Genomic DNA, 22,781 nt, shown 5'->3' with positions numbered 1-22,781 from the left:
CATATTGTTTGGAACTAATTATTTTAATTGTTTCTAAATCAGTGAAACAAGATGGAGTCTGCTGAGGGCAGTGGAGCAGAAGACGGGGAAAGTGTTAATTCTTCAATAAAAGACATACTGACTCTTAGTGATTCTGATGAATTTGAAAAGGCCTTGCAGATGGTAAAAGAGCTCCATGAAAAAGAGGTTGATCACTTACAGGCAACATTAAATAGTGTAGAAAGGCGGAAGGACTTAAAAATAAGAGATTTGCTCAGACAATGTAACAGCCTCAGAAGGACCATACAAGATTTGCAACATCAGTTAAAGTCAAAAACATGTGACTGCTGTTTAATGAAGATGAGACGTGCCGAATCCATTGATGAAGTGCTTGATATACAGGACCAAAGTGTTAGGAACAATGCTGACACCAGTTTAGAAGTTTATGAAGTAGGTGTTGAAAATGAACCATTACGAGTAACAAAGAATGAGCGATCGTATATTTGCTTCTCTGATAGTGATGATGATGATTTCATTCCTTCCACTCAAAAGTCAGTTTTTTCAGTCCAAGAGCCTTCAGAACTAATTCGTCTGGGGGAGCCCACTAGAATACCACTGATACCACGTTCAGGACCGAGGCAATCTGTATCTAGAAGGGAACTGGAAGAATGTTCAGTTCTAACAGTTCCATCAGATAGCCCAAATCTCTCTACTGAGAAAAGCCCTTGTGATAGCCAGCTTGCCTCTGGAGGCTCTGGAGGCTCCAGACGCTCTGGAGTCTCTGGAGGTTCCGGACGCTCTGGACGCTCCGGACGCTCTGGACGCTCTGGAGGCTCGGCCCAAGAACAATCAAATGAAATTTCTCCTCTACTAGAGGAAACTGACACTGATCTTTCAGGTACCCCAAGCTTTCTTAAACAGAAAGTTAATGAGTTAAAAAGGAAAGCTCCAACAAATGACTCGGACCAGACCTCCACAGACAAGTCTGAAAGCAAGTCAAGTTTTCTTTTGGACCTTTCTGCTAATTCCTCAGATGACAGCCCAACTTCCGATAGTGAAACACCAGAGAAACTGTTGAGTTATAAGGTAAGCTCATGCCTTCCTAATTCACAGAAAAAGATAACACACACTTTGAATATATTTCCCTCTGATTATACTTCAAGGCCTACTATGAAAAGATCAACACTTGCTATTCCTTGTGAAACTGTGGTTTCCGTTCCATCTACTCCTGTGATGTCTTTCAAGAAACAAAACACTGGTTCATCTACACATACACAGCAGGATGTAATGCAAGGTGCAAAGTATGATACAAAGCCTGGTGCAAAGAAAGGCCCAAGCCAAAGTACAAAGCCAGGCCCAAGCCAAGGCGCAAAGCCAGGCCCAAGCCAAGGCGCAAAGCCAGGCCCAAGCCAACGTGCAAAGCCAGGCCCAAGCCAAGGCGCAAAGCCAGGCCCAAGCCAAGGCGCAAAGCCAGGCCCAAGCCAAGGCGCAAAGCCAGGCCCAAGCCAAAATGCAAAGCCAGGCCCAAGCCAACGCACAAGGCAAGTCACAAGCCAAAGTGCAAAGCCAGTCACAAGCCAAAGTACAAGGCAGCATGCAAAACGGCAAAGCAAGGTGCAAACCAAAGCACAAAGAAAGGTGCAAAGTAAGTCTAGCAATAATGCTTTAAGACCTGTAATAAAAACAGAAGCCAGGCCATCTTCTGATAACTCTTAAGAGCTTTCTTGCCTGTGGGGTTATTCCTCCAGAAGACAGTCTTCTAGTTAATTAAAGACTAACATAATTCCTGACTGCTCTCTATAAATATAAGGCAGTAAAGACCTAAAATGGCAAATGTTTCCAAGACTGAGAAATTGAATTGTTTATAGTTCATAAAATATAGCTACAAATAAAGAGGGAAATACATTCTTCAGAATCCTACATCTAAAAAAGTATACAGTAAGACCATCTTTCTGTTGACATTATACTTGCAACTGTTTATGACTCTATAAAAAAAGAAAGCCAAGTAAATAAAAGCAGAATAAGAAAGTAAACTCTATCCATTGACAAGAATCCAGAAGCATTATCAGGATAAAATGGACATGACTTTACATACAGACACTTGTGACTTTATACAGAGGTGACAGACTACTTTTCTAAAACTCAAAAATAGCCGAAGAAAGAAACATCTAATCAACAAAGAAATCTTTGGCAGAGAGCAAGCAAGGTCAACATTTATAAGAAGATGAAGTGGAACTGTCAACTTCAAAGCAGAACTATCAACTTTTTCTATCATGGTTTTACCCATGACATAAAAAAATGCTGCCAGACTGGTCTTTGGCTAGCATAGTGTGTGTGGTAGTAGTGGCAGCATGTATGTGTGTGTGTTGACCTGTGAGTGTATACATGTATATACTAGTCAGCAACCAGTTCTGACTAGTGTATACATCTATAGTCACCAATGCATTTCTTCTCTCCTTCACTTTTCTTTCTCTTTTCTTACTTTCCAATTTTCAGGTTTTTTCCCCCATGTATTTTTTGTTTTTTTAATTGAAAAATGGGGTTGGTGCCTCCCATCTGTAATACTAGGCTTAGACTTCAGGATCCTGGTTCAAAGCCAGCCCAGGCATGAAAGTCCCTGACCCTTATCTCCCATAAACTACTCAAAAACAAAAATTTGAAAGGGACACTGTGACTCAAGTGGTAGAGAGTTAGCCTTGAGCAAAAGAAGAGTGCTCAAGGACAGTACTCAGACCCTGAGTTCAAGCCCCAGGACCAGTACAATTTTTAAAAACATTTATTTCCTTAAACATCGAGGCCCATCATATACCCTGAGTATAATTTTTGTAACTTTAAATTGTCCATTAGTGCAAATTTTATATTTCAGTTTTTTTATTTTACTGTTGTGGCCTTAGAATTTATTATTCATGTAAATCATTTTTTTTAAATTTTACTAAAGTGCTAGGCCTTAGGTTCAGGGTTTAGCTTAGTAGTAAAGCACTTGCCTAAACATGGATGAGGCCATCATTCATTCCTAAAAGTTTTATTTTTCAGATTATTTTATTTTTGTTCAAGTGCTTTAGGATGATTTGCTTTAGTTGCTAGTAATAGCTTTATGATATGCACTGTTGCAAAAATAAATAGTAATATTTAGTAAAGTAAGTTAAAAATAAAAGTAAGTTTAAAAATAAAGTAAGTTTGAATGTGGGCTAGGGGTTTAGCTTGGTGGTCAAACACTTGCCTAATCAAGTGTGAGGCTCTGAGTTTGAACCTCAGTTCAAGATTAACAGTGATTATGATGCTCAGAACCCAGGTATGTATTTTTTTTTGCTTTACTTTAAATTTATTTATTTTCATGGTGCTCTATATTTACTTTTAACTGCATATTTATAAGGCACCTATATTTTACTGCATGTATGTATTGTGTAACGCTTAATGTAGGTGGCTTTTATATTTTTCATTAGTGCCTACTTTTTTGAGCAAAATAGAAAAGGAAGAAGTGGGAGGGAATTGTGTGAATAAATAATGAATCTGATTTTACTTTCAGAAGACATGCAGTTAATCCTTGGTTATATTCCAGCATAGAGAGTAAACAGGATCTGGTAACATTAATACATGATTTCTACATCAAGGAGCAAAGCAGCCTGATGACAAGACACCAGAGCGTACCAGTGATGCTGCAGAGATAATGGTGGCATTCCCTCCCCCCTGGTGTTTATTTACTTGGTTTTTATTTCTGGTGTTTATTTATTTGGTTCTGATTTTTCAAATCCTGGGTCAAATAAAAACTATAGAATTATCTATCCGTTGTTATTATTTATTTCCTATTAATCCTGAGTATTTAGTGAATTACATACTCTGCATGAAAACAGTTCAGCTCTCCTAAAACTATTGCATTGTTTTATAAACTTTAATTAATATTTATTTTTAAGCTATTTCAAAGAGTCAAACTTATATGACGAATATGCCCTTATTTTAAGGCTCATTTTAGGGACATTTTAAAATCAGAATCTTCAAAGGTCTGTTCCTAATGATCATGTCATCTAACAGATAATGGTCTGTGAACCTATCATGACAGACACCTAGTAGTTTACTCTGAATATGCTGGTAACTCACCCTCAGAAATCATTTTTACTATATACAGGTAGCACATCAAGAGGCTTCTGATTTCATATTGATCCAGCCGGTTATACTGCGATACACTGTTCCTTGTAGAACTCTGTCGGGTCTGTAATATAAAGAGAGGACGTTTGTGAGACTAGCCATATGACACTATCCCACAGTTTAAGCTCAATAACTATTGCTAATGTTATTTGGGAAAATCATAAAAATCAATCTAAATTCTGTATCACAATTGGCTGGTAAATGAGTTAATCTTTGTTGTTATAGTACCTAGTGATACCACTGGACATTTCTTTGGGGACTTGAATATATAACCATGAAAGATTTAAATATTTTATTTCCATACATCTTGTGTTTTAGTCCCAATGTTTTAAACTTACGATAGGTGGCTGTTTCTCCTTCTGTGTGGGAGAATTACAATATTTGAAAGCAAAACATTTTAGGGCTGAAGAGTTCAAAGTGGGGCTGGGAAGGTGGCTCAGTGATAGAGTGCTTGTCTTGCATGCATGAAGCCCTGGGTTCAGTTCCTCAGAACCACATAAGCAGAAAAAGCCGGAAGTGGTGCTATAGCTCAAGTGGTGAGTGCTAGTCTTGAGCTGAAGAGCTGAGGGACAGCGCCCAGGCCCAGGGTCAGGCACCTTGACAAGCAAAAAAAAAAAAAAGTTCAAAGGGAAGAACACTTTCCTAGCATGTAAAACTTCCTGAGTTTGTGTCCCAACATTGCAAAAAAAAAAATTAATTCATTTGAATCTCTATGGTCCACTAAAACTCCAACCTCTAATCATTGGTCACATAATCTAAGAAATAGTTCAATGAGAAGATAATTACACTAATTAGGAATTGGTGATACTACCAAATTAGAGCCTTTAAAAAGTAGCTGTTTGGCCAAGTGCCGTTGGCTCACACCTGTAATCCTAGCTACCCAGGAGACTGGGATCTGAGAGTGGTGGTTCAAAGCCAGACAGGACAGGAAAGTCCATGAGAGTCTTGTCTCCAATTACCCACCAAAAACTGGAAGTGGTGCTGTGACTTAAGTGGTAGAGTGCTCGCCTTGAGCTGAAGAGCTCAGGGACAGTACCCAGGCCCAGAGTTCAGGCCCCATGACAAACAACAACAACAAAAAAGTAGCTATGTTCTTTTTAATGAAGTCTTTTTAAATATCAGAAGCTAAGCATTGTAAGATCTGACATTTGTGGATTTGTACGAATAGAGGTAATAATCTAAAGAATATACCCTTGTTAAGAAACACTTTTAGCTGAGCTAAAGAAGGGGTACACATTTATTAATTTGGATTAAGAAAAAAAATTCACTTGGAGCACAATGGACTTAGGTTATGATTGCTTCTTAGCTGCGTATCTATTAATAAGTCATTTAACTGCTCTGACATTAATTTGCCTTATCTATGGCAGTCACCACTGTCATATTTCTAAATGGTATAAAATAGGAACATTTGTGAATAAAGGCCCAAGGATGTGCAGTCCAGCAGTTCTCAAAAGGTACTTACTAAGCCACAGCATCAGCAGCACTGAGGGGCTCAGAGACATAAATTAGCAGGTCCTGTTCCTGACCTACTGGATTTCACTGTGGTGAGGTCTAGCCATCTATTTTTATTGATACCTTCAGATGATTCTGATGCATACTAAGAGTACCATGATATAGCAGGAAAAGCCTTGGAATTGCAAAAAGTCTAGATCTCAATATGGCAGTGCCAAAGCTGTGTGGCTGTTCAAGAGGCCAGTTTTCACTTGTAAAATGAGAGTTGGAATTACTATTATTTTTTTTTTGTCGGTCATGGGGCCTGAACTCTGGGCCTGGGCACTGTCCCTCAGCTCTTCAGCTCAAGGCTAGCACTCTACCACTTGAGCCACAGCGCCACTTCCGGCTTTTTTCTTTTTGCTTATGTGGTGCTGAGGAATTGAACCCAGGGCCTCATGCATGCAAGGCAAGTGCTCTACCACTGAGCCAACTTCCCAGCCCAAGAGTTGGAATTATTTTTATGGACCTTTCTAACTCAGTTGAGATGATTCTATGATTTTACATAGCATACTTTACTGGTCTGAAATGTGGTCTGTCTGCCTCAAAGCAGACATATTCAGACGTTAATGTTGGAAGAGCTTGAAGCACTCTGAGGAAAGAGCTGGAGGACATGCTCTTAAAGTGACACTGACATTCTGAAACCAACAATTTGGAGGCAATTTTTTTCTTTCAAGTTAGTGTTATTAATCTATCACAAAAGAATGAAAGAATCCTACTACTAACATGTGCTTTAATTTAAATGACAAGACATATTATTATTTTTGGGGGGGGTTGGTCATGGGGCCTAAACTCTGGGCCTGGCTGGGTGCTGTTCCTCAGCTCTTCAGCTCAAGGCTCATGCTCTATCACTAGTGCTCAAGGCTAGAGCCACAGCACCACTTCCGGCTTTTTCTGCTTATGTGGTGCTGAGGAATAGAACCCAGGGCCTCATGCATGCAAGGCAAGCACTCTACCACTGAGCCACCTCCCAGCCCCCACATATTATTTTTAACTTGAATTTTACTCTCAAATAGGTTACAATGTAGTGACTGAGGTTGGAAGGAAATAATCTGAGTAAAATGTTTGAAGAATAATGCTTTCTTCCCTATAAATAATTTGAAATACCCAAGTAAGCAGGAAATGGTGGTATGAACCTGTACTCTCAAATATTAGGGAGGTTGAGGCAGGAAGATCTAAGTCCCCTAGCTTGAGATCAGCCTAGGAAACATGGCAAGATCCTAGATTTAAAACAAATCAGGAGGCTGAGGCAGGACTATTGTTTAAACCCATTAGCTTGAGACTAGACTGGTCAATATAGCAAAACTACAGCTGAAAAAACGGAAATCACTCAGGCACAAGTGCTTCATACTTGTAAATCCTAGCAACCTGGGAAGCTGAGTAGAGGAGGACTGCAGTTTCAAGCCAGAATAGGCAGGAAGTTCAAAAGACCTTCTCAACCCACAGATGGGTGCAGTGCTGAGCATTTGTCATCCCGAGCTACACAGGGGGATGGTTTTAGGAGATTGTGGTACCCAGCAAACCCTTGCAGAAAAGTCCAGGAGACTCCTCCACAGAGGGTGAAGCTGGATGTGGTGGTGTGCCATGTCTGTGTCCCCAGCAATGATGCCTGAAAGTAGGTGTGGATTATGGCTTAGACATACTTGGGCAAGAAGTGAGACCTTATCCTAAAAGTAATGTGAGCAAATAATGCTGGAGGTATAATTCTACATCATGCCAGCCTAGCAAATGTGAGACCCTGAGTTCAAACTCCAGTACCCTAGGCAGACAGATACATAAATATACTGAGGCAGGAGGATTATTTAAGCCAACTGCCAACTAGCTTGAGATCAGCCCAGGTAACAAAACAAGATCTTAGCTCAGCAAAATAAATCAGGAGGGCTGAGTAAAGCAGGAAGATTGTGACATTGAGGCCAACCTGGGTACACAGGGAGGATTTCTTAAACTAAGGATGGCAGTTCACAGGATAGGAAGGGACTGCTAAAATATCCATGAAATCATGGAATACTTTTTTTTTTACAGACACAAGATAGACTATAGGAGGTAGAAGGCTACTTGACTATTGAGTTAGTTTTTTTGTTGCCAATACTATGGCTTGAACTCAGTGCCTTGTACTCTCGTTTGGCTTTTTCACTCTACCACTGAACCACAGCTCCTCTTCTGGATGTTTTGGTAGTTTATTTGGAGATAAGAGACTCACAAACTTTCCTGCCTGGACTGGCTTCGAAGCTTGACCCTCAGATATCAGCCTCCTGAGTAGTTAGGAATACAGGTGTGAGCCATTGGTACTTGAATGTCTGTTTTGAAAGACCACAATAGCCTAAGACTTTACTAGGATTTTCCTATATATTTAGCTCCTTACATGTTCACCAGTGCTGCCCTGGTCAGGAGAGCCTGTTCCTCCTTCAGGGATAAGAGAACCTCTTGAATCTTCCCTCTTAATTCCATGGCCATTTTGAAAAGATCCATAGGCTGGAGAAAAAAAACCAAGTCTCTGGTATATATTACAAGGAATTGATCTTGATAAGCTAAAATGTGAAATTTATACTCTTTATCAAAGCCCCATAAGAGACCAAGTAAAGATCAAATGATTGCTCCCCCCTCACACATTTCACTGTGTGTGAAACTATGTGAACTGCTTTGGAAGTCCTAAAATAATGCACATAATTTAAGACAATTTTACAGCTAAGGAAACTGGGGCCAAGAAAAGGTGTCTTGCCCCAAACAAGTGACAGATAAAAGATAATAGGAGGCCAGTATCTTCCTTCATCTTCTGTTTGGCCAGTATACCTAGCTGTGTTTTCACAAGCTTAGACAATCTAGGCAAAGAAAGATGGCTGCAAGAGTGTCAATTTTTGATGAAAATGTAGAGATCATGCTGTGTTTTATGAATGAAATATTTCAAAACCCTTATGCAATATATAATCTTTACAAGGGTGACTTACCAGTGTCCTTTTCAGTGCTTAGACTCCCTCTGTTTGCAGGAGAAGAAAAGCCACATGGAAACTCATCCCTGGATGCCTGAAACAGAATGTGATACCTGTGTCCTTTAAACCAATTTGCACACTAGTAGAGGAGTCTGAAGGAACAGAGTAAGATGGTGCTCTAGAGTTTTAAACCAAGTTTAGAGTAAGAAACTCTAAATCAGGTGGTGCCTGTAGTCAGTATTTAGGTAACTCTCTTTAAAAAGAAACAGTTGCTAGCTGGGCACTGGTGGTTCACACCTACAATCCCAGCTACTCAGCAAAGTGAGATCTGAGGATTGAGTTTCAAAGCCAGTCCAGGCAGTAAAGTTCAGAAGTGGAGAGCAGTGGCTCAAGCAGTAGAGCACTAGCCTAATGAAAACACCAAGTGAATGGGCTGGGAAGGTGGCTCAGTGGTAGAGCGCTTGCTTTGCATGCCTGAGGCCCTGGGTTCCATTCCTCAGGACCACATAAGAAAAAAGAAAAAAAGCCGGAAGTGGCTCTGTGGCTCAAGTGGTAGAGCGCTAGCCTTGAGCTGAGGGACATCGCCCAGGCCCAGATTTCAGGCCCCACGACCGGACCCCCCCCCCCAAAAAAAAACACCAAGCGAGAGCACAAGGTCCTGACTTCAAGCCCCAGTACTGGCACATATGCACACGTGGGCACACACACATACACAACAAAACTGCTAGCATGCTGCTATATACATGATCTGTGGCCAAATGGCATAAGTTTACAGGGCTATAACTGGTACAGCTTAAACATCACTCAGTTTTCTTCCTGGGAACCTTTTAACAATGCTAGAATGGGTATGATCATCAGCCCTAAGTGAACTTGAACTTAAATAAAAAACAACAGATAAGTGAAATATTTCCAATTTTCCCTGACACATATATGTGGAGCAAACATATGCATGAGCTGCTACATGTGAAGAAGGACCAGCTGGACCCCCCAGGGAGGTGGCAGCGTACATGCACCTGCAACTCACTAACATGACTGAGTGCCCCAGGCAAGCTTAAAAATGGCCTAGAATCTCAGGCAAGACTAAGACAGCAGCTGGGGTATTTCTTGGGGAAAATTCCAGAGTAACCTGTAGAGGATACAATTTAACCTGTCACCTAACAATATGACACAGCTATGCAAAGTGCTAGGTGATCTGCGATTGTTTAGAACGGGAAGATGGGTCTCACTGGGCAAAGTAATAGCATATAATTCTTATTAGCATATCAGTTTTGGAGATAGGGCCTCATTTTGTAGCCTGGCTAGCCTGGAACTTGCTGTATAGCCCAAGCTGTCCTCAAACTCATGACCCTACTGCCTCTGCTTCCTAAGTGCTAGGTGTTCTTTTGGACCTCAATATTTAAATTATGTTCCTTGGTTCAGAGTCAGTTAAATTCATTAGAAACAGATTATGGGGTTCTGCCTATGGCTGACATAACAAATCTGTGACTTTGAGACGTCCTGCTCTAGGAAAACTGGTAGCAATGAGAAAGTGAAGTAAAAAGATGACAAAAGACCACACACACACTATGACCTCTAATTCTAAATGCATTCAGTAAAACAGCATAAAGCTCCAATAGACACATGTGGTAATACTTACAGAGTTTGGCATGGCTGTGCAGGAATACAAGGTGTCTCGACCTGCTAGTCGCTGAATATTTTCCAAGAGTAGTCCAACAAATGGGAGGTACAATTGTGCTATTTTAGCTTGTTGGTTCTGAAAATTAATCATCAAAACCATGATTGGTATATAGTATGTTTACATATGATTAAGAAAACAGGCTTGACTCATATATCAGTTTAAAAGACTCCAAGAGCTAGGCACCTCCTAGCTACTTGGGAGGCTGAGAGTTTAGGATATGGTTCAAAGCCAACCTGGGCAGGAAAGTCTGTCGACTCTTTTATCTTCAATTAACCACAAAAAATCCAGAAGTGGAGATGGCCCAAGTGGTAGAGTGTCAGTCTTGAGGAAAAAACCTCAGGGGTATCTCCCAGACTTCGAGTTCAAAGCCCAGAAATGGTGGGAAAAAAAGAAAAAGACTGCAAGTAAGAGGGGTACTGTTGGCTCACAGCTATAATCCTAGTTACTCAGGTGAGTGGGATCTAGAGGACTGCTGTATGAGGCCAGTCTAGGCAGAAAAGTCCATGAGACTCTATCTCCCAAAAATCTGGACTGAAGGTATGGCTCAAATGGTAGAGAACAAGCCACTGTGTTCCCTGTACTGACACAACACACACACACACACACACACACACACACACACACACACACACACACACACACACGTACGAACTGGCTAATATCCAAAACAGATTAGTGAAGAATGAGTTAATACTTAAACTAAATTAGTCCAGAACTTTGTTGAGACAGTTGGATTTATATACAGTACAGTACAAGTGACCAGGAAATATATGAAACACACTGAAATGGCTGTGACACATTATTAATCTTTTTTTTTGGTCGGTTGTGGGGCTTGAACTATGGGCTTGGGCACTGTCCCTCAGCTCTTCAGCTCAAGGCAAGCGCTCCACCACCTAAGCCACAGTGCCACTTCCGGTTTTCTAGTGGTTTATTGGAGGTAAGAGTCTCATGGACTTTCCTGCCAGGTCTGGCTTTGAATGTTCATAATTAGTTTACATAGTAAATCATGAAGCATGGGGCTGGGAAGGTGGCTCAGTGGTAGAGGGCTTGCCTCGCATGCATGAGGCCCTGGGTTCAATTCCTCAGCACCACATAAGCAGAAAAAGCTGGAAGTGGCGCTGAGGCTCAAGTGGTAGAGTGTTGGCCTTGAGCTGAAGAGCTGAGGGACAGCACCCAGGCCAGAGTTCAGGCCCCACAACCAACCAAAAAAAAAAAAAAGAATAAATCATGAAGCAGTTATCTTTTTTGTTTTTTGCTAAAACTTGGGTTTGAACTCAGGGCCTCGGTGCTGTTTCTTTGTTTTTTTTCTTTCGTTTTTTTTTTTTTGGTGCTGTTTCTGAGCCTTTTCACTCAAGGCTAATGCTCTATTACTTGAGCCATAATAGCTCCACTTCTGGCTTTTTGGTGGTTAATTGGAGATAAGAGTCTCATGGACTTTCCTGCCCAGTCTGGCTTTAAACCACAATCCTCAGATCTTAGCTTCCTGAGTAGCTAGAATTACAGGTGTGAGCTACCAGTGCTCAGTTCTATCTTGTTCTTAAATCTGAGGAGCTGGCAATATATAACTCAGTGGTGCAGTACAGTGCATACAGGCCTTGGATTTGTTCACTGCACCAAAAAATTTTAAAAAATGGTTTGAGGAGCCAGTATTTTGCTTTAACAACTACTGGGACAGATTTTCTTCTTAAGGGCTAATTACTTGAAATGGAAACAAAACTTATTTATACACATATATTTACATTATTGTTTATATTCTGTGAGTGGCTGGAAACTTCATCTTTTTTTTTTTGGCAAGTCCTAGGGCTTGAACTCAGGGCCTGGGCACTATCCATTCGCTTTTTACTCAAGGCTTGTTCTCTAACACTTGAACCATAGTTCTACTTCTGGATTTTTTTTTGGTGGTTAATTGGAAATACGAGTCTCACAGATTTTTCTGTCCACACTGGTTTTCAACTGTGATCCTCAGATCTCAGCTTCCTAAGTAGCTAAGATTATAGGCCTAAGCTACTGATGCCCAGCTTTGAAACCATCTTTAATGAAAAATCTTAATAGAAACTTACTAATGTGATATGGAAGAAGTGCAGACATCCTTACCTTGTGCTGGTATCTAGTGTCAAATGCATGTTTTATCAAAAGATTCTTTATTACAGAGATAGCTGTGTATCTGATCTCATAATTGTCTTGAAGAGCAATGGAGGTTTCCCTCAGAAGCAGACCAACCAAGAAATGATGCTTGCAATACTCATCTGATAAACTGTATTCAAGATTTGAATCTGCAGTGCAATAAAATTTAGAACACTTAACAAAATTCCAAAAGTTACCATAAAATACCATTAAAATAATGTCTTCACTTAATATGTGATCATGCCAGCAAGGATTATACTTTTGATTAATGATGAAAAATGGGTTGATTCTTTTAGAATATAAAATGAGCATGCAAAAATTTTACAAGCCAGAAGCTCTGGTAATTAGGACTAGATGGCAGCTTTAATGACAATTTCAGAAAGGAAAAAAGACTTTAGATTGATTTCCGCCACCCCCTACCCTTGATTTTTTTCAAAAGTCTTAGAAATCTTCAATTAGAACCTAAAGTGAAATTGTTCTATATCTGGCAATGTCAACACATTTCTTTATGTCTGAAGGGATTTAGTGACAACTAGAAATTCAATTCTGAACAATGCTTAATTTATTTATCCATTTATTCCTTGTAAAATGGGAAAAGGAGGAGAAACTTGACAATTGGCTCAGTCTAACAATAATAAGTATAACTATTGACTATTGTAGTCATCATTATGTATTGGCCTAAACATATACATGAGCTACAAGGAAAATACCCAATCAGCCTCATTTCACTCCAGTTCTTTAATATCCTAATATGCTTTAATATCCAAATTGTACTTTAAATTGTGCTTTTCTTTCCTTTTCAGATCTCTGGGCTATGTTAAATGTTAGATATTTGTACTATGGTTGGGAATTGCCTCTGAAAACTCAAAAGGGGCGGGAGCTGGTGGCTCAGGCCTGTAATCCTAGCTACTTAGAAGGCTGAGATCTGAGGATTGCGGTTCAAAGCCAGCTTGGGCAGTAAAGTCTGGGAGACTTTTATCTCCAATTAACCACCAGAAAACTGGAAGTGGGGCTGCAGCTCAAGTGGTAGAGTGCTATCCTTTAGCATAAAAGCTCAGGGACAGCACTCAGGCCCTGAGTTCAAGACCCAGCACACATGAATGGATGCATGTGCACGGGCGCGTGCACGCGCGCTCACACTCACACTCACACACACACCAAACTTCTGAAGGGATTGTGATCAAGTTCAATGAAAAAACCTTTTTTGAATAATGAAGTTTGAATTTAGGGCCTTGTGCTTATTAGGCAGTTGTCCTACCCCTTGGGCTACGCTCTTAGTCATTTTTTATTTTTTTTAAATTAGGATCTCCCATTTATTCCTATTCTGGCCTAGACTATGATGCTCCTGTTTATACTTCCCTCTTAGCTAGGATGACAAGCATGTACCACCATGTTCAAATTTTATTGGTTGACATGGAGTCTCACAACTTTTTGTCTAGTTTGGCAATCAACTCTATCCTTCCAACCCTTATCTTCTGAGTAGCTAGTAATAATAGGCACAAGCAACCACACTTGGCAAGTTTATTAATTTCTATAATAGATTTCTATTTTTCTCTTCCCCTACTATATAAGTTAGTTAGGCCAGAAAGCTAAAAGTTTTTGTCTTTGTTCCCTTAAAAAATATTAGGCTGTTTATCACTTAATATAATGCAATGGTATCCAGTTAGGACATTATAAGTGATGCAAATAATTAATTTTAATCCTAAATCTTTATTATTTATCTTCTCCTTTTCCCTGACTCACTCATAGCTATTAGTAAATACTAGGGGATGTATATTAGTGATACATGGTCAGAATAAAATTCTGAAGATGTCTGCAAGGTAACTGGTTTGATTTCCACTGCTAAGACCATCACCAGTGAGCAGAAACATCCTGAAAGACTCAAACATAACATTTTCTTCCTTCATTTGTCATTCTGTTTTTTTGTGGATTATAATTATTTTCTATGTACAAGGGCCAAGAAGTACTGACTAATCAAGGTAGCTTTTGGGGGTAGATTTTTTTCAATGGTAATGAAGTGTTCTTTTTTTTTTTTAACTTCAGTGATGTAAATGAATCCAATCAGGTATTTTCAGGCACAGCTTTAAAATTGGGGCCAAGCAGCCATGAAAGAAGGTGAGAGAGGAGGCAAATCTGGAGAAGTGCTTCCCCTCCCTAGTAGAAAACATACCCTTCAGCCCACCCCTGATCCCCCAAGCTGGCTGGTAGTAGAAGTTGTTTCCTGAGGGCAGACTTCAAAAGGATGATTCCTTTCACAACACTCAAAGATTATTTAAAAAAATAAAGACATACACACCACCTTCTAGATGTTCTGGGTATGATACATTTAACGGCTCATGTTGGCTAGGGAGGATTTGAAAAGCAAACCAAGCCCCCATCCATCTTAGCCATTCATCCCATCAATTGCGTTTAGAAACAGCATTACTACTTTAGAGTGAACCGAGTTAAACCTACCTACTGAAGTCAAACGGTCCACCGCAAATGAAAAAAAATCTAATTAATATATGAAAAGAAAGGGGACAAATAAAAAACATAGTAACATAAGAATAGTGCTACACAACAAAGCATTCAATAAAACTAGCAATGGAGATCAATACTACAGGCATTTCATAAGTTTAGTACATACATGCTACTATTGTCCTCTGCTTGTATATTTCCTTTTTTGTATGCTTTCTCTGTATGCTTTTTCTTCATTTAAGATTCAAATAAGCTCCTACACTCTATTGCAAAGAGAAATTTTCCTACTATCTGACATCTGTGTTTACACAGAAATCTATGTTACACACCCAGTTTCTCCAATCTGTGAATACTCCCACTGATACTACAGAGAAAAGGCGCCATAGTCTTAATGGACAGAATCTTCACATGCTAACAGTACTGCAGCTAACTTCAGGCTAACTGGTTTAGCTAGAAAACATGCTACAATAATGTCGAAAAACGAACTTTACAACTTTGGGCAGGAAGAGGGGTGAGGGGCGAAGGGTGGGTGGGAGATGGGAAGGGATGGGAAGGGGAAACAAAGGAGGAGGCAACAATGCTTGATAAGAAATGTACTAATTATCTTGCCCATGTAATTGTAACTCCTCTGTAGGGTATTTTCACAATAAAAAATGGAAATAAACAATTTCAAAAAATGGAAAACACAAATACGTACCTTGAACTCGTTGCAGTTTAGGTTTTGCAAATGCCATTGGCAAGTTCAGAGGAATGTAATGCTCATGATTACAAATTGTTTGTAGAAATTCAAATTTGTATTCAGCCAGAACCTAAATGGGAGGATATCATATATTAACTTAGATTCAGCAAGTACTTACAAAACATTAGAAGTTGTATTTTTAATTTGTAACAGGAAGGTGTAAGTATTCTAAGAAGGCCTGGAGATGAAACCTTTGCAAGAGACAGTAAGTACAGCAGGCCCCATAATGCTGCATTTCAAAGACCTGTCATAATGCTGATGTTGATTTGCAACTGGAAAATGGGATTTTGGTATTATTTATTTATTTATTTTTGGTCGGTTGTGGGGCTTGAACTCAGGGCCTGGATGCTGTCCCTGAGACTCTTTGTGCTCAAAGCTAGCACTCTACCACTTGAGCCACAATGCCACTTGCAGAAATGGGATTTTGATATATTCCCTACAGGATGAGACTGTGTCTTTCCTAGGAGCCTTTGGACTGACAGTGTGACTTATGGCGAACATCGTTTTGTTTTCTTTTCTGAGCATCTGAAATTTTGACCAGCTTCAATAGATGACTAGTTTCCCAATAAAACCCACTCAACTCTGAGGTTCACAAGGGATTATCTGAAAAAAACAACAACTCTTAGACACATATGGCTGCTTCACTGCTGGAGGAGAGTGACTCTAACCAGAAGGGAAAGAGTTCAGAAGTCTGTCTGGGAACAGCCACAGACTCCAGCCGAAGATCCTCACCAGGTCACCAGAATGATGCTAATGAATTGCAAACAGGCAGGTGGTCTTGGGAACCCCTTAAAACACATCCAAATAGTCCCTGCTTTGAGTTACACTAATACTGAAAACAGCAAAATGAAAACAGCTGGTCCAAATTCCCTCACAACAGAACAAGCATCACCTGGGGGGTCATGCTCTAATGTCCGACACCCACTATGATTATGTCCTCATAACGTACCTTGGGATCTTTGGGGCTGAATCCAGACACATAGTCATTTATCAAATTGAAAACAAATCCTCTATCCATCAGTGTCAAACAGCGCTGTAGAAACCAAAGTGAAATAAAAGGTTAGTTATGTGAATCTGAATATGTTGCACATAGAAATTCCAAAAAGATTTAAAATTTCTTCTACAGCTAGGAGCCAGTGTTGCTCATGCCTGTAATCCCAACTATTCAGGAGGCTGAGATCTGAGACTTGCAGTTTGAAGTCAGCCTGGGCAGGAAAGTCTGTGACACTCTTATCTCCAATTAACTAACAAAAAGCCAGAAATGGAGTTGTGATGGCGTGATAGCCTTGAGCACAAAAGCTCAGAGACAGGGCCCAAATCCTGAGTGCAAGCCCAGGGCCAGCACCTCCCCCTGCCAAAAAAAACCCACCACACTAAGATGATATTTTCATTTTAACAAAGATATAGATACCTTGCTGTCATTCTAGTCATTAAGGCTCTCATTGCCCAGCAGGCTCTCACCCTTCCAATTTCCTTTGGATTAATGTCTAAAACACCACTAATCATGTCACCTTCTTCCCCAAAACAATGAAATACCTTCTTGTTGCCTCCAGCTCCTTAGCTCGGAAGTGAAGGATGCTCAGGAGCATGTTCTAACTTACTTCTAACTTTGCTTCCCAATAGAGCTTGCTGCCATTCTGGATGAATAGCAGATCTGTCTTGGAGAAGGGTAAACTATGCTTCTTGCTTTTGCTAATGATGCCTGGTCATAACTGTCCATTTCTCATTCTTCTACAGTATTTTGTGTTTTCAGTGTTACTACTTTTATCATTACATGTATTTGAATGTGAGCTCACCTCTCTGAATCCTCACATAGAAGCCTAACAAATGTTTGTTTACTCTAATTAAGTAAATACTATGATTAAATCAACAATATTTTGTTCCCTGTACATAGTAAACTTTATTTTTAACGTCTGTTGAACACTTTTCAGATAATTTCATCATTATTTTATTTATTTTTGTCGGTTGTGGGGCTTGAACTCAGGGAATGGTCACTATTCCTGAGCTCTTTTTTCACAATTCTAACACTCTACCACTTGTTTAGTAGAGATAAGTGTCTCAAGGATTTTCCTGCCTGGGCTGGCTTTGAACTGTGATCGTCAAATCTCAGCCTCCTCCTGAGTAGCTAGGATTACACACATGAGCCACCAGCCACAGGCTCCTTATTTTAATTTAAAAAGACATATGGATTATTATTGTTACTTATTTTTTGCTGATATTGGGGTTTGAACTCTGGCCCTCTAGACTGCTCATGGCTAGCACTTTACCACTTGAGCTATGTGTCCAGCATAGTTTGCTGGTTATTTTGGAGATGAAATCTCTCAGACTATTCTCATAGAGTCTTGCTGACTTTGAACTACAATCCTCTAGATCTCAGCTAGAATGATATTTTTGTCAGCTGTGGGGCTTGAACTCTGGGCCTGGGTGTTGTCCCTCAGCTCTTCAGCTCAAGGCTAGTACTCTACCACTAGAGACACAGCACCACTTCCAGATTTTTCTGTTTATGTGGTGCTGAGGAATCGAACCCAGACCCTCATGCATGCAAGCCAAGCACTCTACCAGGGCCTCATGTATGCAAGGCAAACACTCTACCACTGAGTCATCTTCCTAGCCCCTCAAAATAATTCTTACATTAGAAAGTCAGAGTCAGACTCAGTCACTGTTGTGTGACAGCTACTCTTGGAGGCTGAGACTGAAAGATCCCTTGAGCCCAGGAATTTGAGGCCAGCTTGGGAAATGTCAGAAGACTCTGCCTTCCTCAAGTAAAATCATATTCTGGGGCTTGAACTCAGGGCCTGAGCACTGTCCTTGAGCTTCTTTTTTTGCTCAAGGCTAGCACTCTTCCACTTGAGTCACAATGCCACTTCTGGCTTTTCTGTTTATGTGGTACTAAGGAATTGAACCCAGGGCTTCGTGTATGCCAGGCAAGCACTTTATCACTAAGCCACATTCCCAGCCCTATGTATGAATTTTTAATTAAAATAACAAGGGTATATCAGATGCTAAAACTGATTAAGTGAATTATTGTCCATGAACTATTTTTTTAAATACAAGGTCTCTCTATGTAGCCCACAGTGGCCTTTAACTTTCAGTCCTTGTGTCTCAGCCTTCCTAGTGCTAGGATTCCAGGTAGATGCTACCATACCTAGTGACCATGAAGTTCTCAATAAAAGCTGATGCATGGTGAAGAGCTATCAGGAGAAAGGGTAATGGAAAAAAGGGCATACTAAATGTATTACAAAGTGACACCTATCCTCTGTGAAAAATAAAATATTGTTACCCATTTTATAAAACAGCTGCAGTCTAATACTGCCCCTTCCATATTGACACTAATAAAACAATGGTAAGCAGATTTCTTTCATATATATTTTTCTGCTATCTCCCAAATAGAATAACCTCATCAACCCAAACTAACAATTTTCATTGATATATATTACCAACTTTCATGGTGTAGTTATGATACCAAATAGGTTGCTTTAGGTTCAAAGTTGCACATTCAAAAGCCAATGCAGGGTGGGGGGGGGTAATTTAAATACAAAAAGAGTGTGAGGGGAATGATAAGGAGTAGAGACTATGGTAAACTTCCGATGTATGTGGCCTACCTAACAGCATTTAGATGAAATATGTCTTAAAATATACTGTAAAATAGGTAAAACTTGTCTTCTGGCAAAACCACCATTGTGGGGCTTTTGATTTAATTAGTTATTTTAGTGGAGTGGAGGTGAGGTCCAAACTTGGTGGAACTGATTCATCATTTCAGTCCAGAGTTAGCCCAATAGCCTAAAGAACTAGCCCATCCAGTCAGTAGAAAAACAGGGAACTTTTTGTTTATGCTTTCAAGAAGAGTTCCTTACCAGGTTCAGGCTGCATTTTAACTCACCTTCAGAAAACTAGCCAAACTATAATTCACATTTCTTGACTCATCAGGAATCTCTGCATAGCGAATAGTCACATGGGGAATTATGGCAAGCAGCAGTGAGTGTAAGACGTGATGGTATGCTTCAGGAAATCTCTGGCCCCTGGGAAGCTTCAATAGGGATAGAAAAAGCCTTAAAGCAATTGCCATTTTTACCTTCAAATACATTCTATATAAGTGTTTTTAAACTGAAGTATGATTTTTGCGCCCGGTTAAAAAAAGACATCATCGAACTGGGTACTGGTGGATTACATCCTAGTTACTGAGGAGGCTGAGATCTGGAATATCTTGTTTCAAAGTCAACCTGGGCAGAAAAATCGGTGAGATTCCAGCACCAAAATACCCAGCAAAATGTGGGCAGGAGATGTGGCTCAAGTGGTAGAGTACTGGCTGAGCAAGTGTGAAACCTTGAGTTCAAACCCAGTATAGACTCTACCAAAAGAGATGACATCACCAGGGCAGTATATATTTTATTCTAGATCCTTACAGGAACAATTTTGTTCTCTAATAATATAAATAACCAAAATTATCAGTAAGAATGGATCATCTTGACCTACCTTTGGAAACTCTTGTTCCCACAATTCAGTTACACAAGATTATAATCTATTTTTTTCTGGTACAAAAACCACATATCTCAGTTTCAGTAAAGTCTCTCTATAAAATTTTTTTGTTCCAGTCCTGGGGCCTGAACATAAGGCCTGGGAAAAGTCCCTGAGCTTTTTTGCTCAAGGCTGGTACTCTACCACTTGAGCCATGGCTCTGCTTCTGGCTTTTATGGTAGTGAATGGAGATCAGAGTCTCACAGACTTTCCTGCACAGGCTGGCTTTGATAAGCAATCTTCAGATCTCAGCCTACTGAGTAGCCAGATTATAGGCATGAGCCATGGGTGCCTTGCTCAAAAGTTTAATTAATTAACTAATTAATTTAGTTGGTCATGGGGCTTGAACTCTGGGCCTGGGTGCTGTCTCTGAGCTCTTCAGCTCAAGGTGAGTACTCTACCACTTGAGCCACAGCACTACTTCTGGTTTTCTGGTGGTTTATTAGAGATAATAGTCTCACAGACTTTCCTGCCCAGACTGGCTTTGAACTGTGATCTTCAGATCTCAGCCTCCTAAGTAGCTAGGATTACAGGTGTGAGCCCCCAGCACCCGGCTCATAAGTTATTTTTTAAAATAATAACAGATGATTTTTTTTACTCCACAAGACTTAGTTTTATTATTCCTATAACTGAGAACATTCCTTGGTATAGGTTGAACATTCTTAATTGAAAAATTTGAAATCCAAAATGTTTCAAACTCTGAAATTGAGCATTAATGTGACACCACAACTGGAAAATTCCACAATGACCTCATGTATTGGGATACAAGTCAAAACACAGGTGCGGTGGGATCTGGGTAGATCACAACTGTGATCCTAACTACTTGGGAAGGACAGGAGGATCACAGTTCCAGGCTAGCCAGGCAGAAAAGTCCAAGAGACTGTCCTCCACCTCCAAAGCAGAAAGCTGGAGTCAGTGATATGTACCTGTGATCTTAGCAACTACAGGAAATCTAAAAGTGCATTATATCTTTCATATAAGCCTGGATAGAAAGTGAGGCCCATTCTTAAAAATAACACTAAGCTGGACACTAGTGGCTCACGCCTGTAATTCTAGCTACTCAGAAGGCTGAGACTTGAGGATCGTGGTTTGAAGCCACCCCAGGCAGGAAAGTCCATGAGAATCTTATCTACAATTAACTACAAAAGATAGAAGCAGAGCTGTGGCTCCAGTGGTAAAGTGCCCCCAACCCCACAAAGCACTGTAAAACGGTTAGTCTAGCAAGCATGAAGCATTTAGTTTCAACCTAGTGCCACTAAAAAGAACATATAAGAAAATAACAGAGTACAAATGTAAATTGTTGCATAAAAATATCTTAAAGAGTATGCATATAAGTTACATAGGAAACAGATTTCAGGCTACAACTTGAGTTCCAATCCCAAAATATCTTACTATGCATATATAAATACTTAAAAATCTGAAATTCTTCTGTTTCCAACCGTTTCAGATAAAGGAATCCCAATCTGTAACTTTAAAACAAATTTTATAGTATAAAAGAATTTAAAATTATAATTGAGCCTACTTACCTTAATTTTATTCTCTTCCAACAAGTATGTGGCCATTGACTTTGCAATTATTTCAAAGAAAAACCATGAATACTAAAAAAGGACACAAAAATAAAAATAAAACCTTAACAGTTACCCAAATCTTTAAAGTTTAATAAAGTTTGATGACTTACTAGAGATAGTCTCTTTGAATTTTGCTAACCCATTTGAAAATTATTTCAACTGGCTAGTAGTCTCAGATACCTCTGATTTGGTTTAGCAAAAAGGTCCTATTGTACATGATGGTTCAACAATGATCTATGAGGGAAGTTCATCACTGACAACGGCCTTGTCCCCCACTCCCTCAATCCTATTCTTACTTGGCTAGAGTATTTTACTCATGGTTAGCACTTTCACTGGAGCTACATATCCACTTCTTCTGTTTGGGGTGTGTGTGTGTGTGTGTTGGGGAGTGTGTGTTGGGGAGTATGTGTGTGGTTAGTTGGAGATAAGAGCTGCCTGGCTGGTTTTAAACCTTGATGCTCCACAGCATGCCAGTAGCTCACCCCGGTAATCCTATGCAAGATGCTGAGATTTGAGGATCATGGTTCAAAGCCATCCTGGACAGGGAAGTCCATAAAACTCTTATCTCTAGTTAAGCACCAAAATGCTGGAAGTTGAGCTGTAACTCAAGTGGTAGAGTTTAGCCTTGAGCAAAAAAGGTAAGGGACAGTGTCCAGACCCTGAGTTCATGTCTCAGTACCAGAGCACACACTAAACCTCAGTCCTCAGCCTCCTGAGTAGCTAGCACTACTGTACAGGTGTGAGCCATTTGCTCCTAGTACTGGCATTATTTTGATGAGCCATGCCTGGTGATTAAAAGCAAACTAACTTTTGATCTTGTTACCCTTTTTAAATATTCTGCAATGACTATTATTACTGCCTGCATTCAGTTGAGGCAACTCTGACTTTTATACAACACTTTCACAGCCTAAGTGATCTATGTATTTGCCCATATAATTTTATTTTTTTATTGTGAAAATACTGTACAAAGGGGTTACAATTACATGGGCAAGATAATGAGTACATTTCTTATCAAGCATTGTAGCCTCCTCCTTTGTTTCCCCTTCCCATCTCATCCTTCCCCTGCCCTCCCACCCAACCCTCCTCCTCCCCCCCCCACCAAAGTTGTAAAGTTCGTTTTTGACATAACGACTTGTACATCTCATTGTTGCAATGGGTCC

The 22,781-nt window shown here is 40.0% G+C and overlaps 1 protein-coding gene across 1 annotated transcript in view; it reads right to left on the bottom strand.

The window, feature by feature from the left end:
• The window catches only part of Dock11 (dedicator of cytokinesis 11), a 196,254-nt gene that overhangs the window by 50,689 nt on the left and 122,784 nt on the right, over positions 1–22,781 (bottom strand). Inside the window, exons 26-34 of the mRNA XM_013019742.1 lie at positions 21,580–21,651; positions 19,419–19,565; positions 16,488–16,571; positions 15,497–15,608; positions 12,313–12,491; positions 10,177–10,293; positions 8,559–8,634; positions 7,976–8,085; positions 4,075–4,186 (exon numbers count right to left, since the gene is read on the bottom strand). Coding sequence (XP_012875196.1) covers positions 4,075–4,186; positions 7,976–8,085; positions 8,559–8,634; positions 10,177–10,293; positions 12,313–12,491; positions 15,497–15,608; positions 16,488–16,571; positions 19,419–19,565; positions 21,580–21,651 — 1,009 coding nt within the window. The remainder of the gene's footprint in view (positions 1–4,074; positions 4,187–7,975; positions 8,086–8,558; positions 8,635–10,176; positions 10,294–12,312; positions 12,492–15,496; positions 15,609–16,487; positions 16,572–19,418; positions 19,566–21,579; positions 21,652–22,781) is intronic.

This window comes from Dipodomys ordii, unplaced genomic scaffold, assembly GCF_000151885.1.
Source record: "Dipodomys ordii isolate 6190 unplaced genomic scaffold, Dord_2.0 Scaffold47, whole genome shotgun sequence".
NCBI classification, from domain to species: domain Eukaryota; kingdom Metazoa; phylum Chordata; class Mammalia; order Rodentia; family Heteromyidae; genus Dipodomys; species Dipodomys ordii.
The sequence above is the reverse complement of the archived record's forward strand: the minus strand, read 5'-3'. Positions and strand labels throughout refer to the sequence as shown.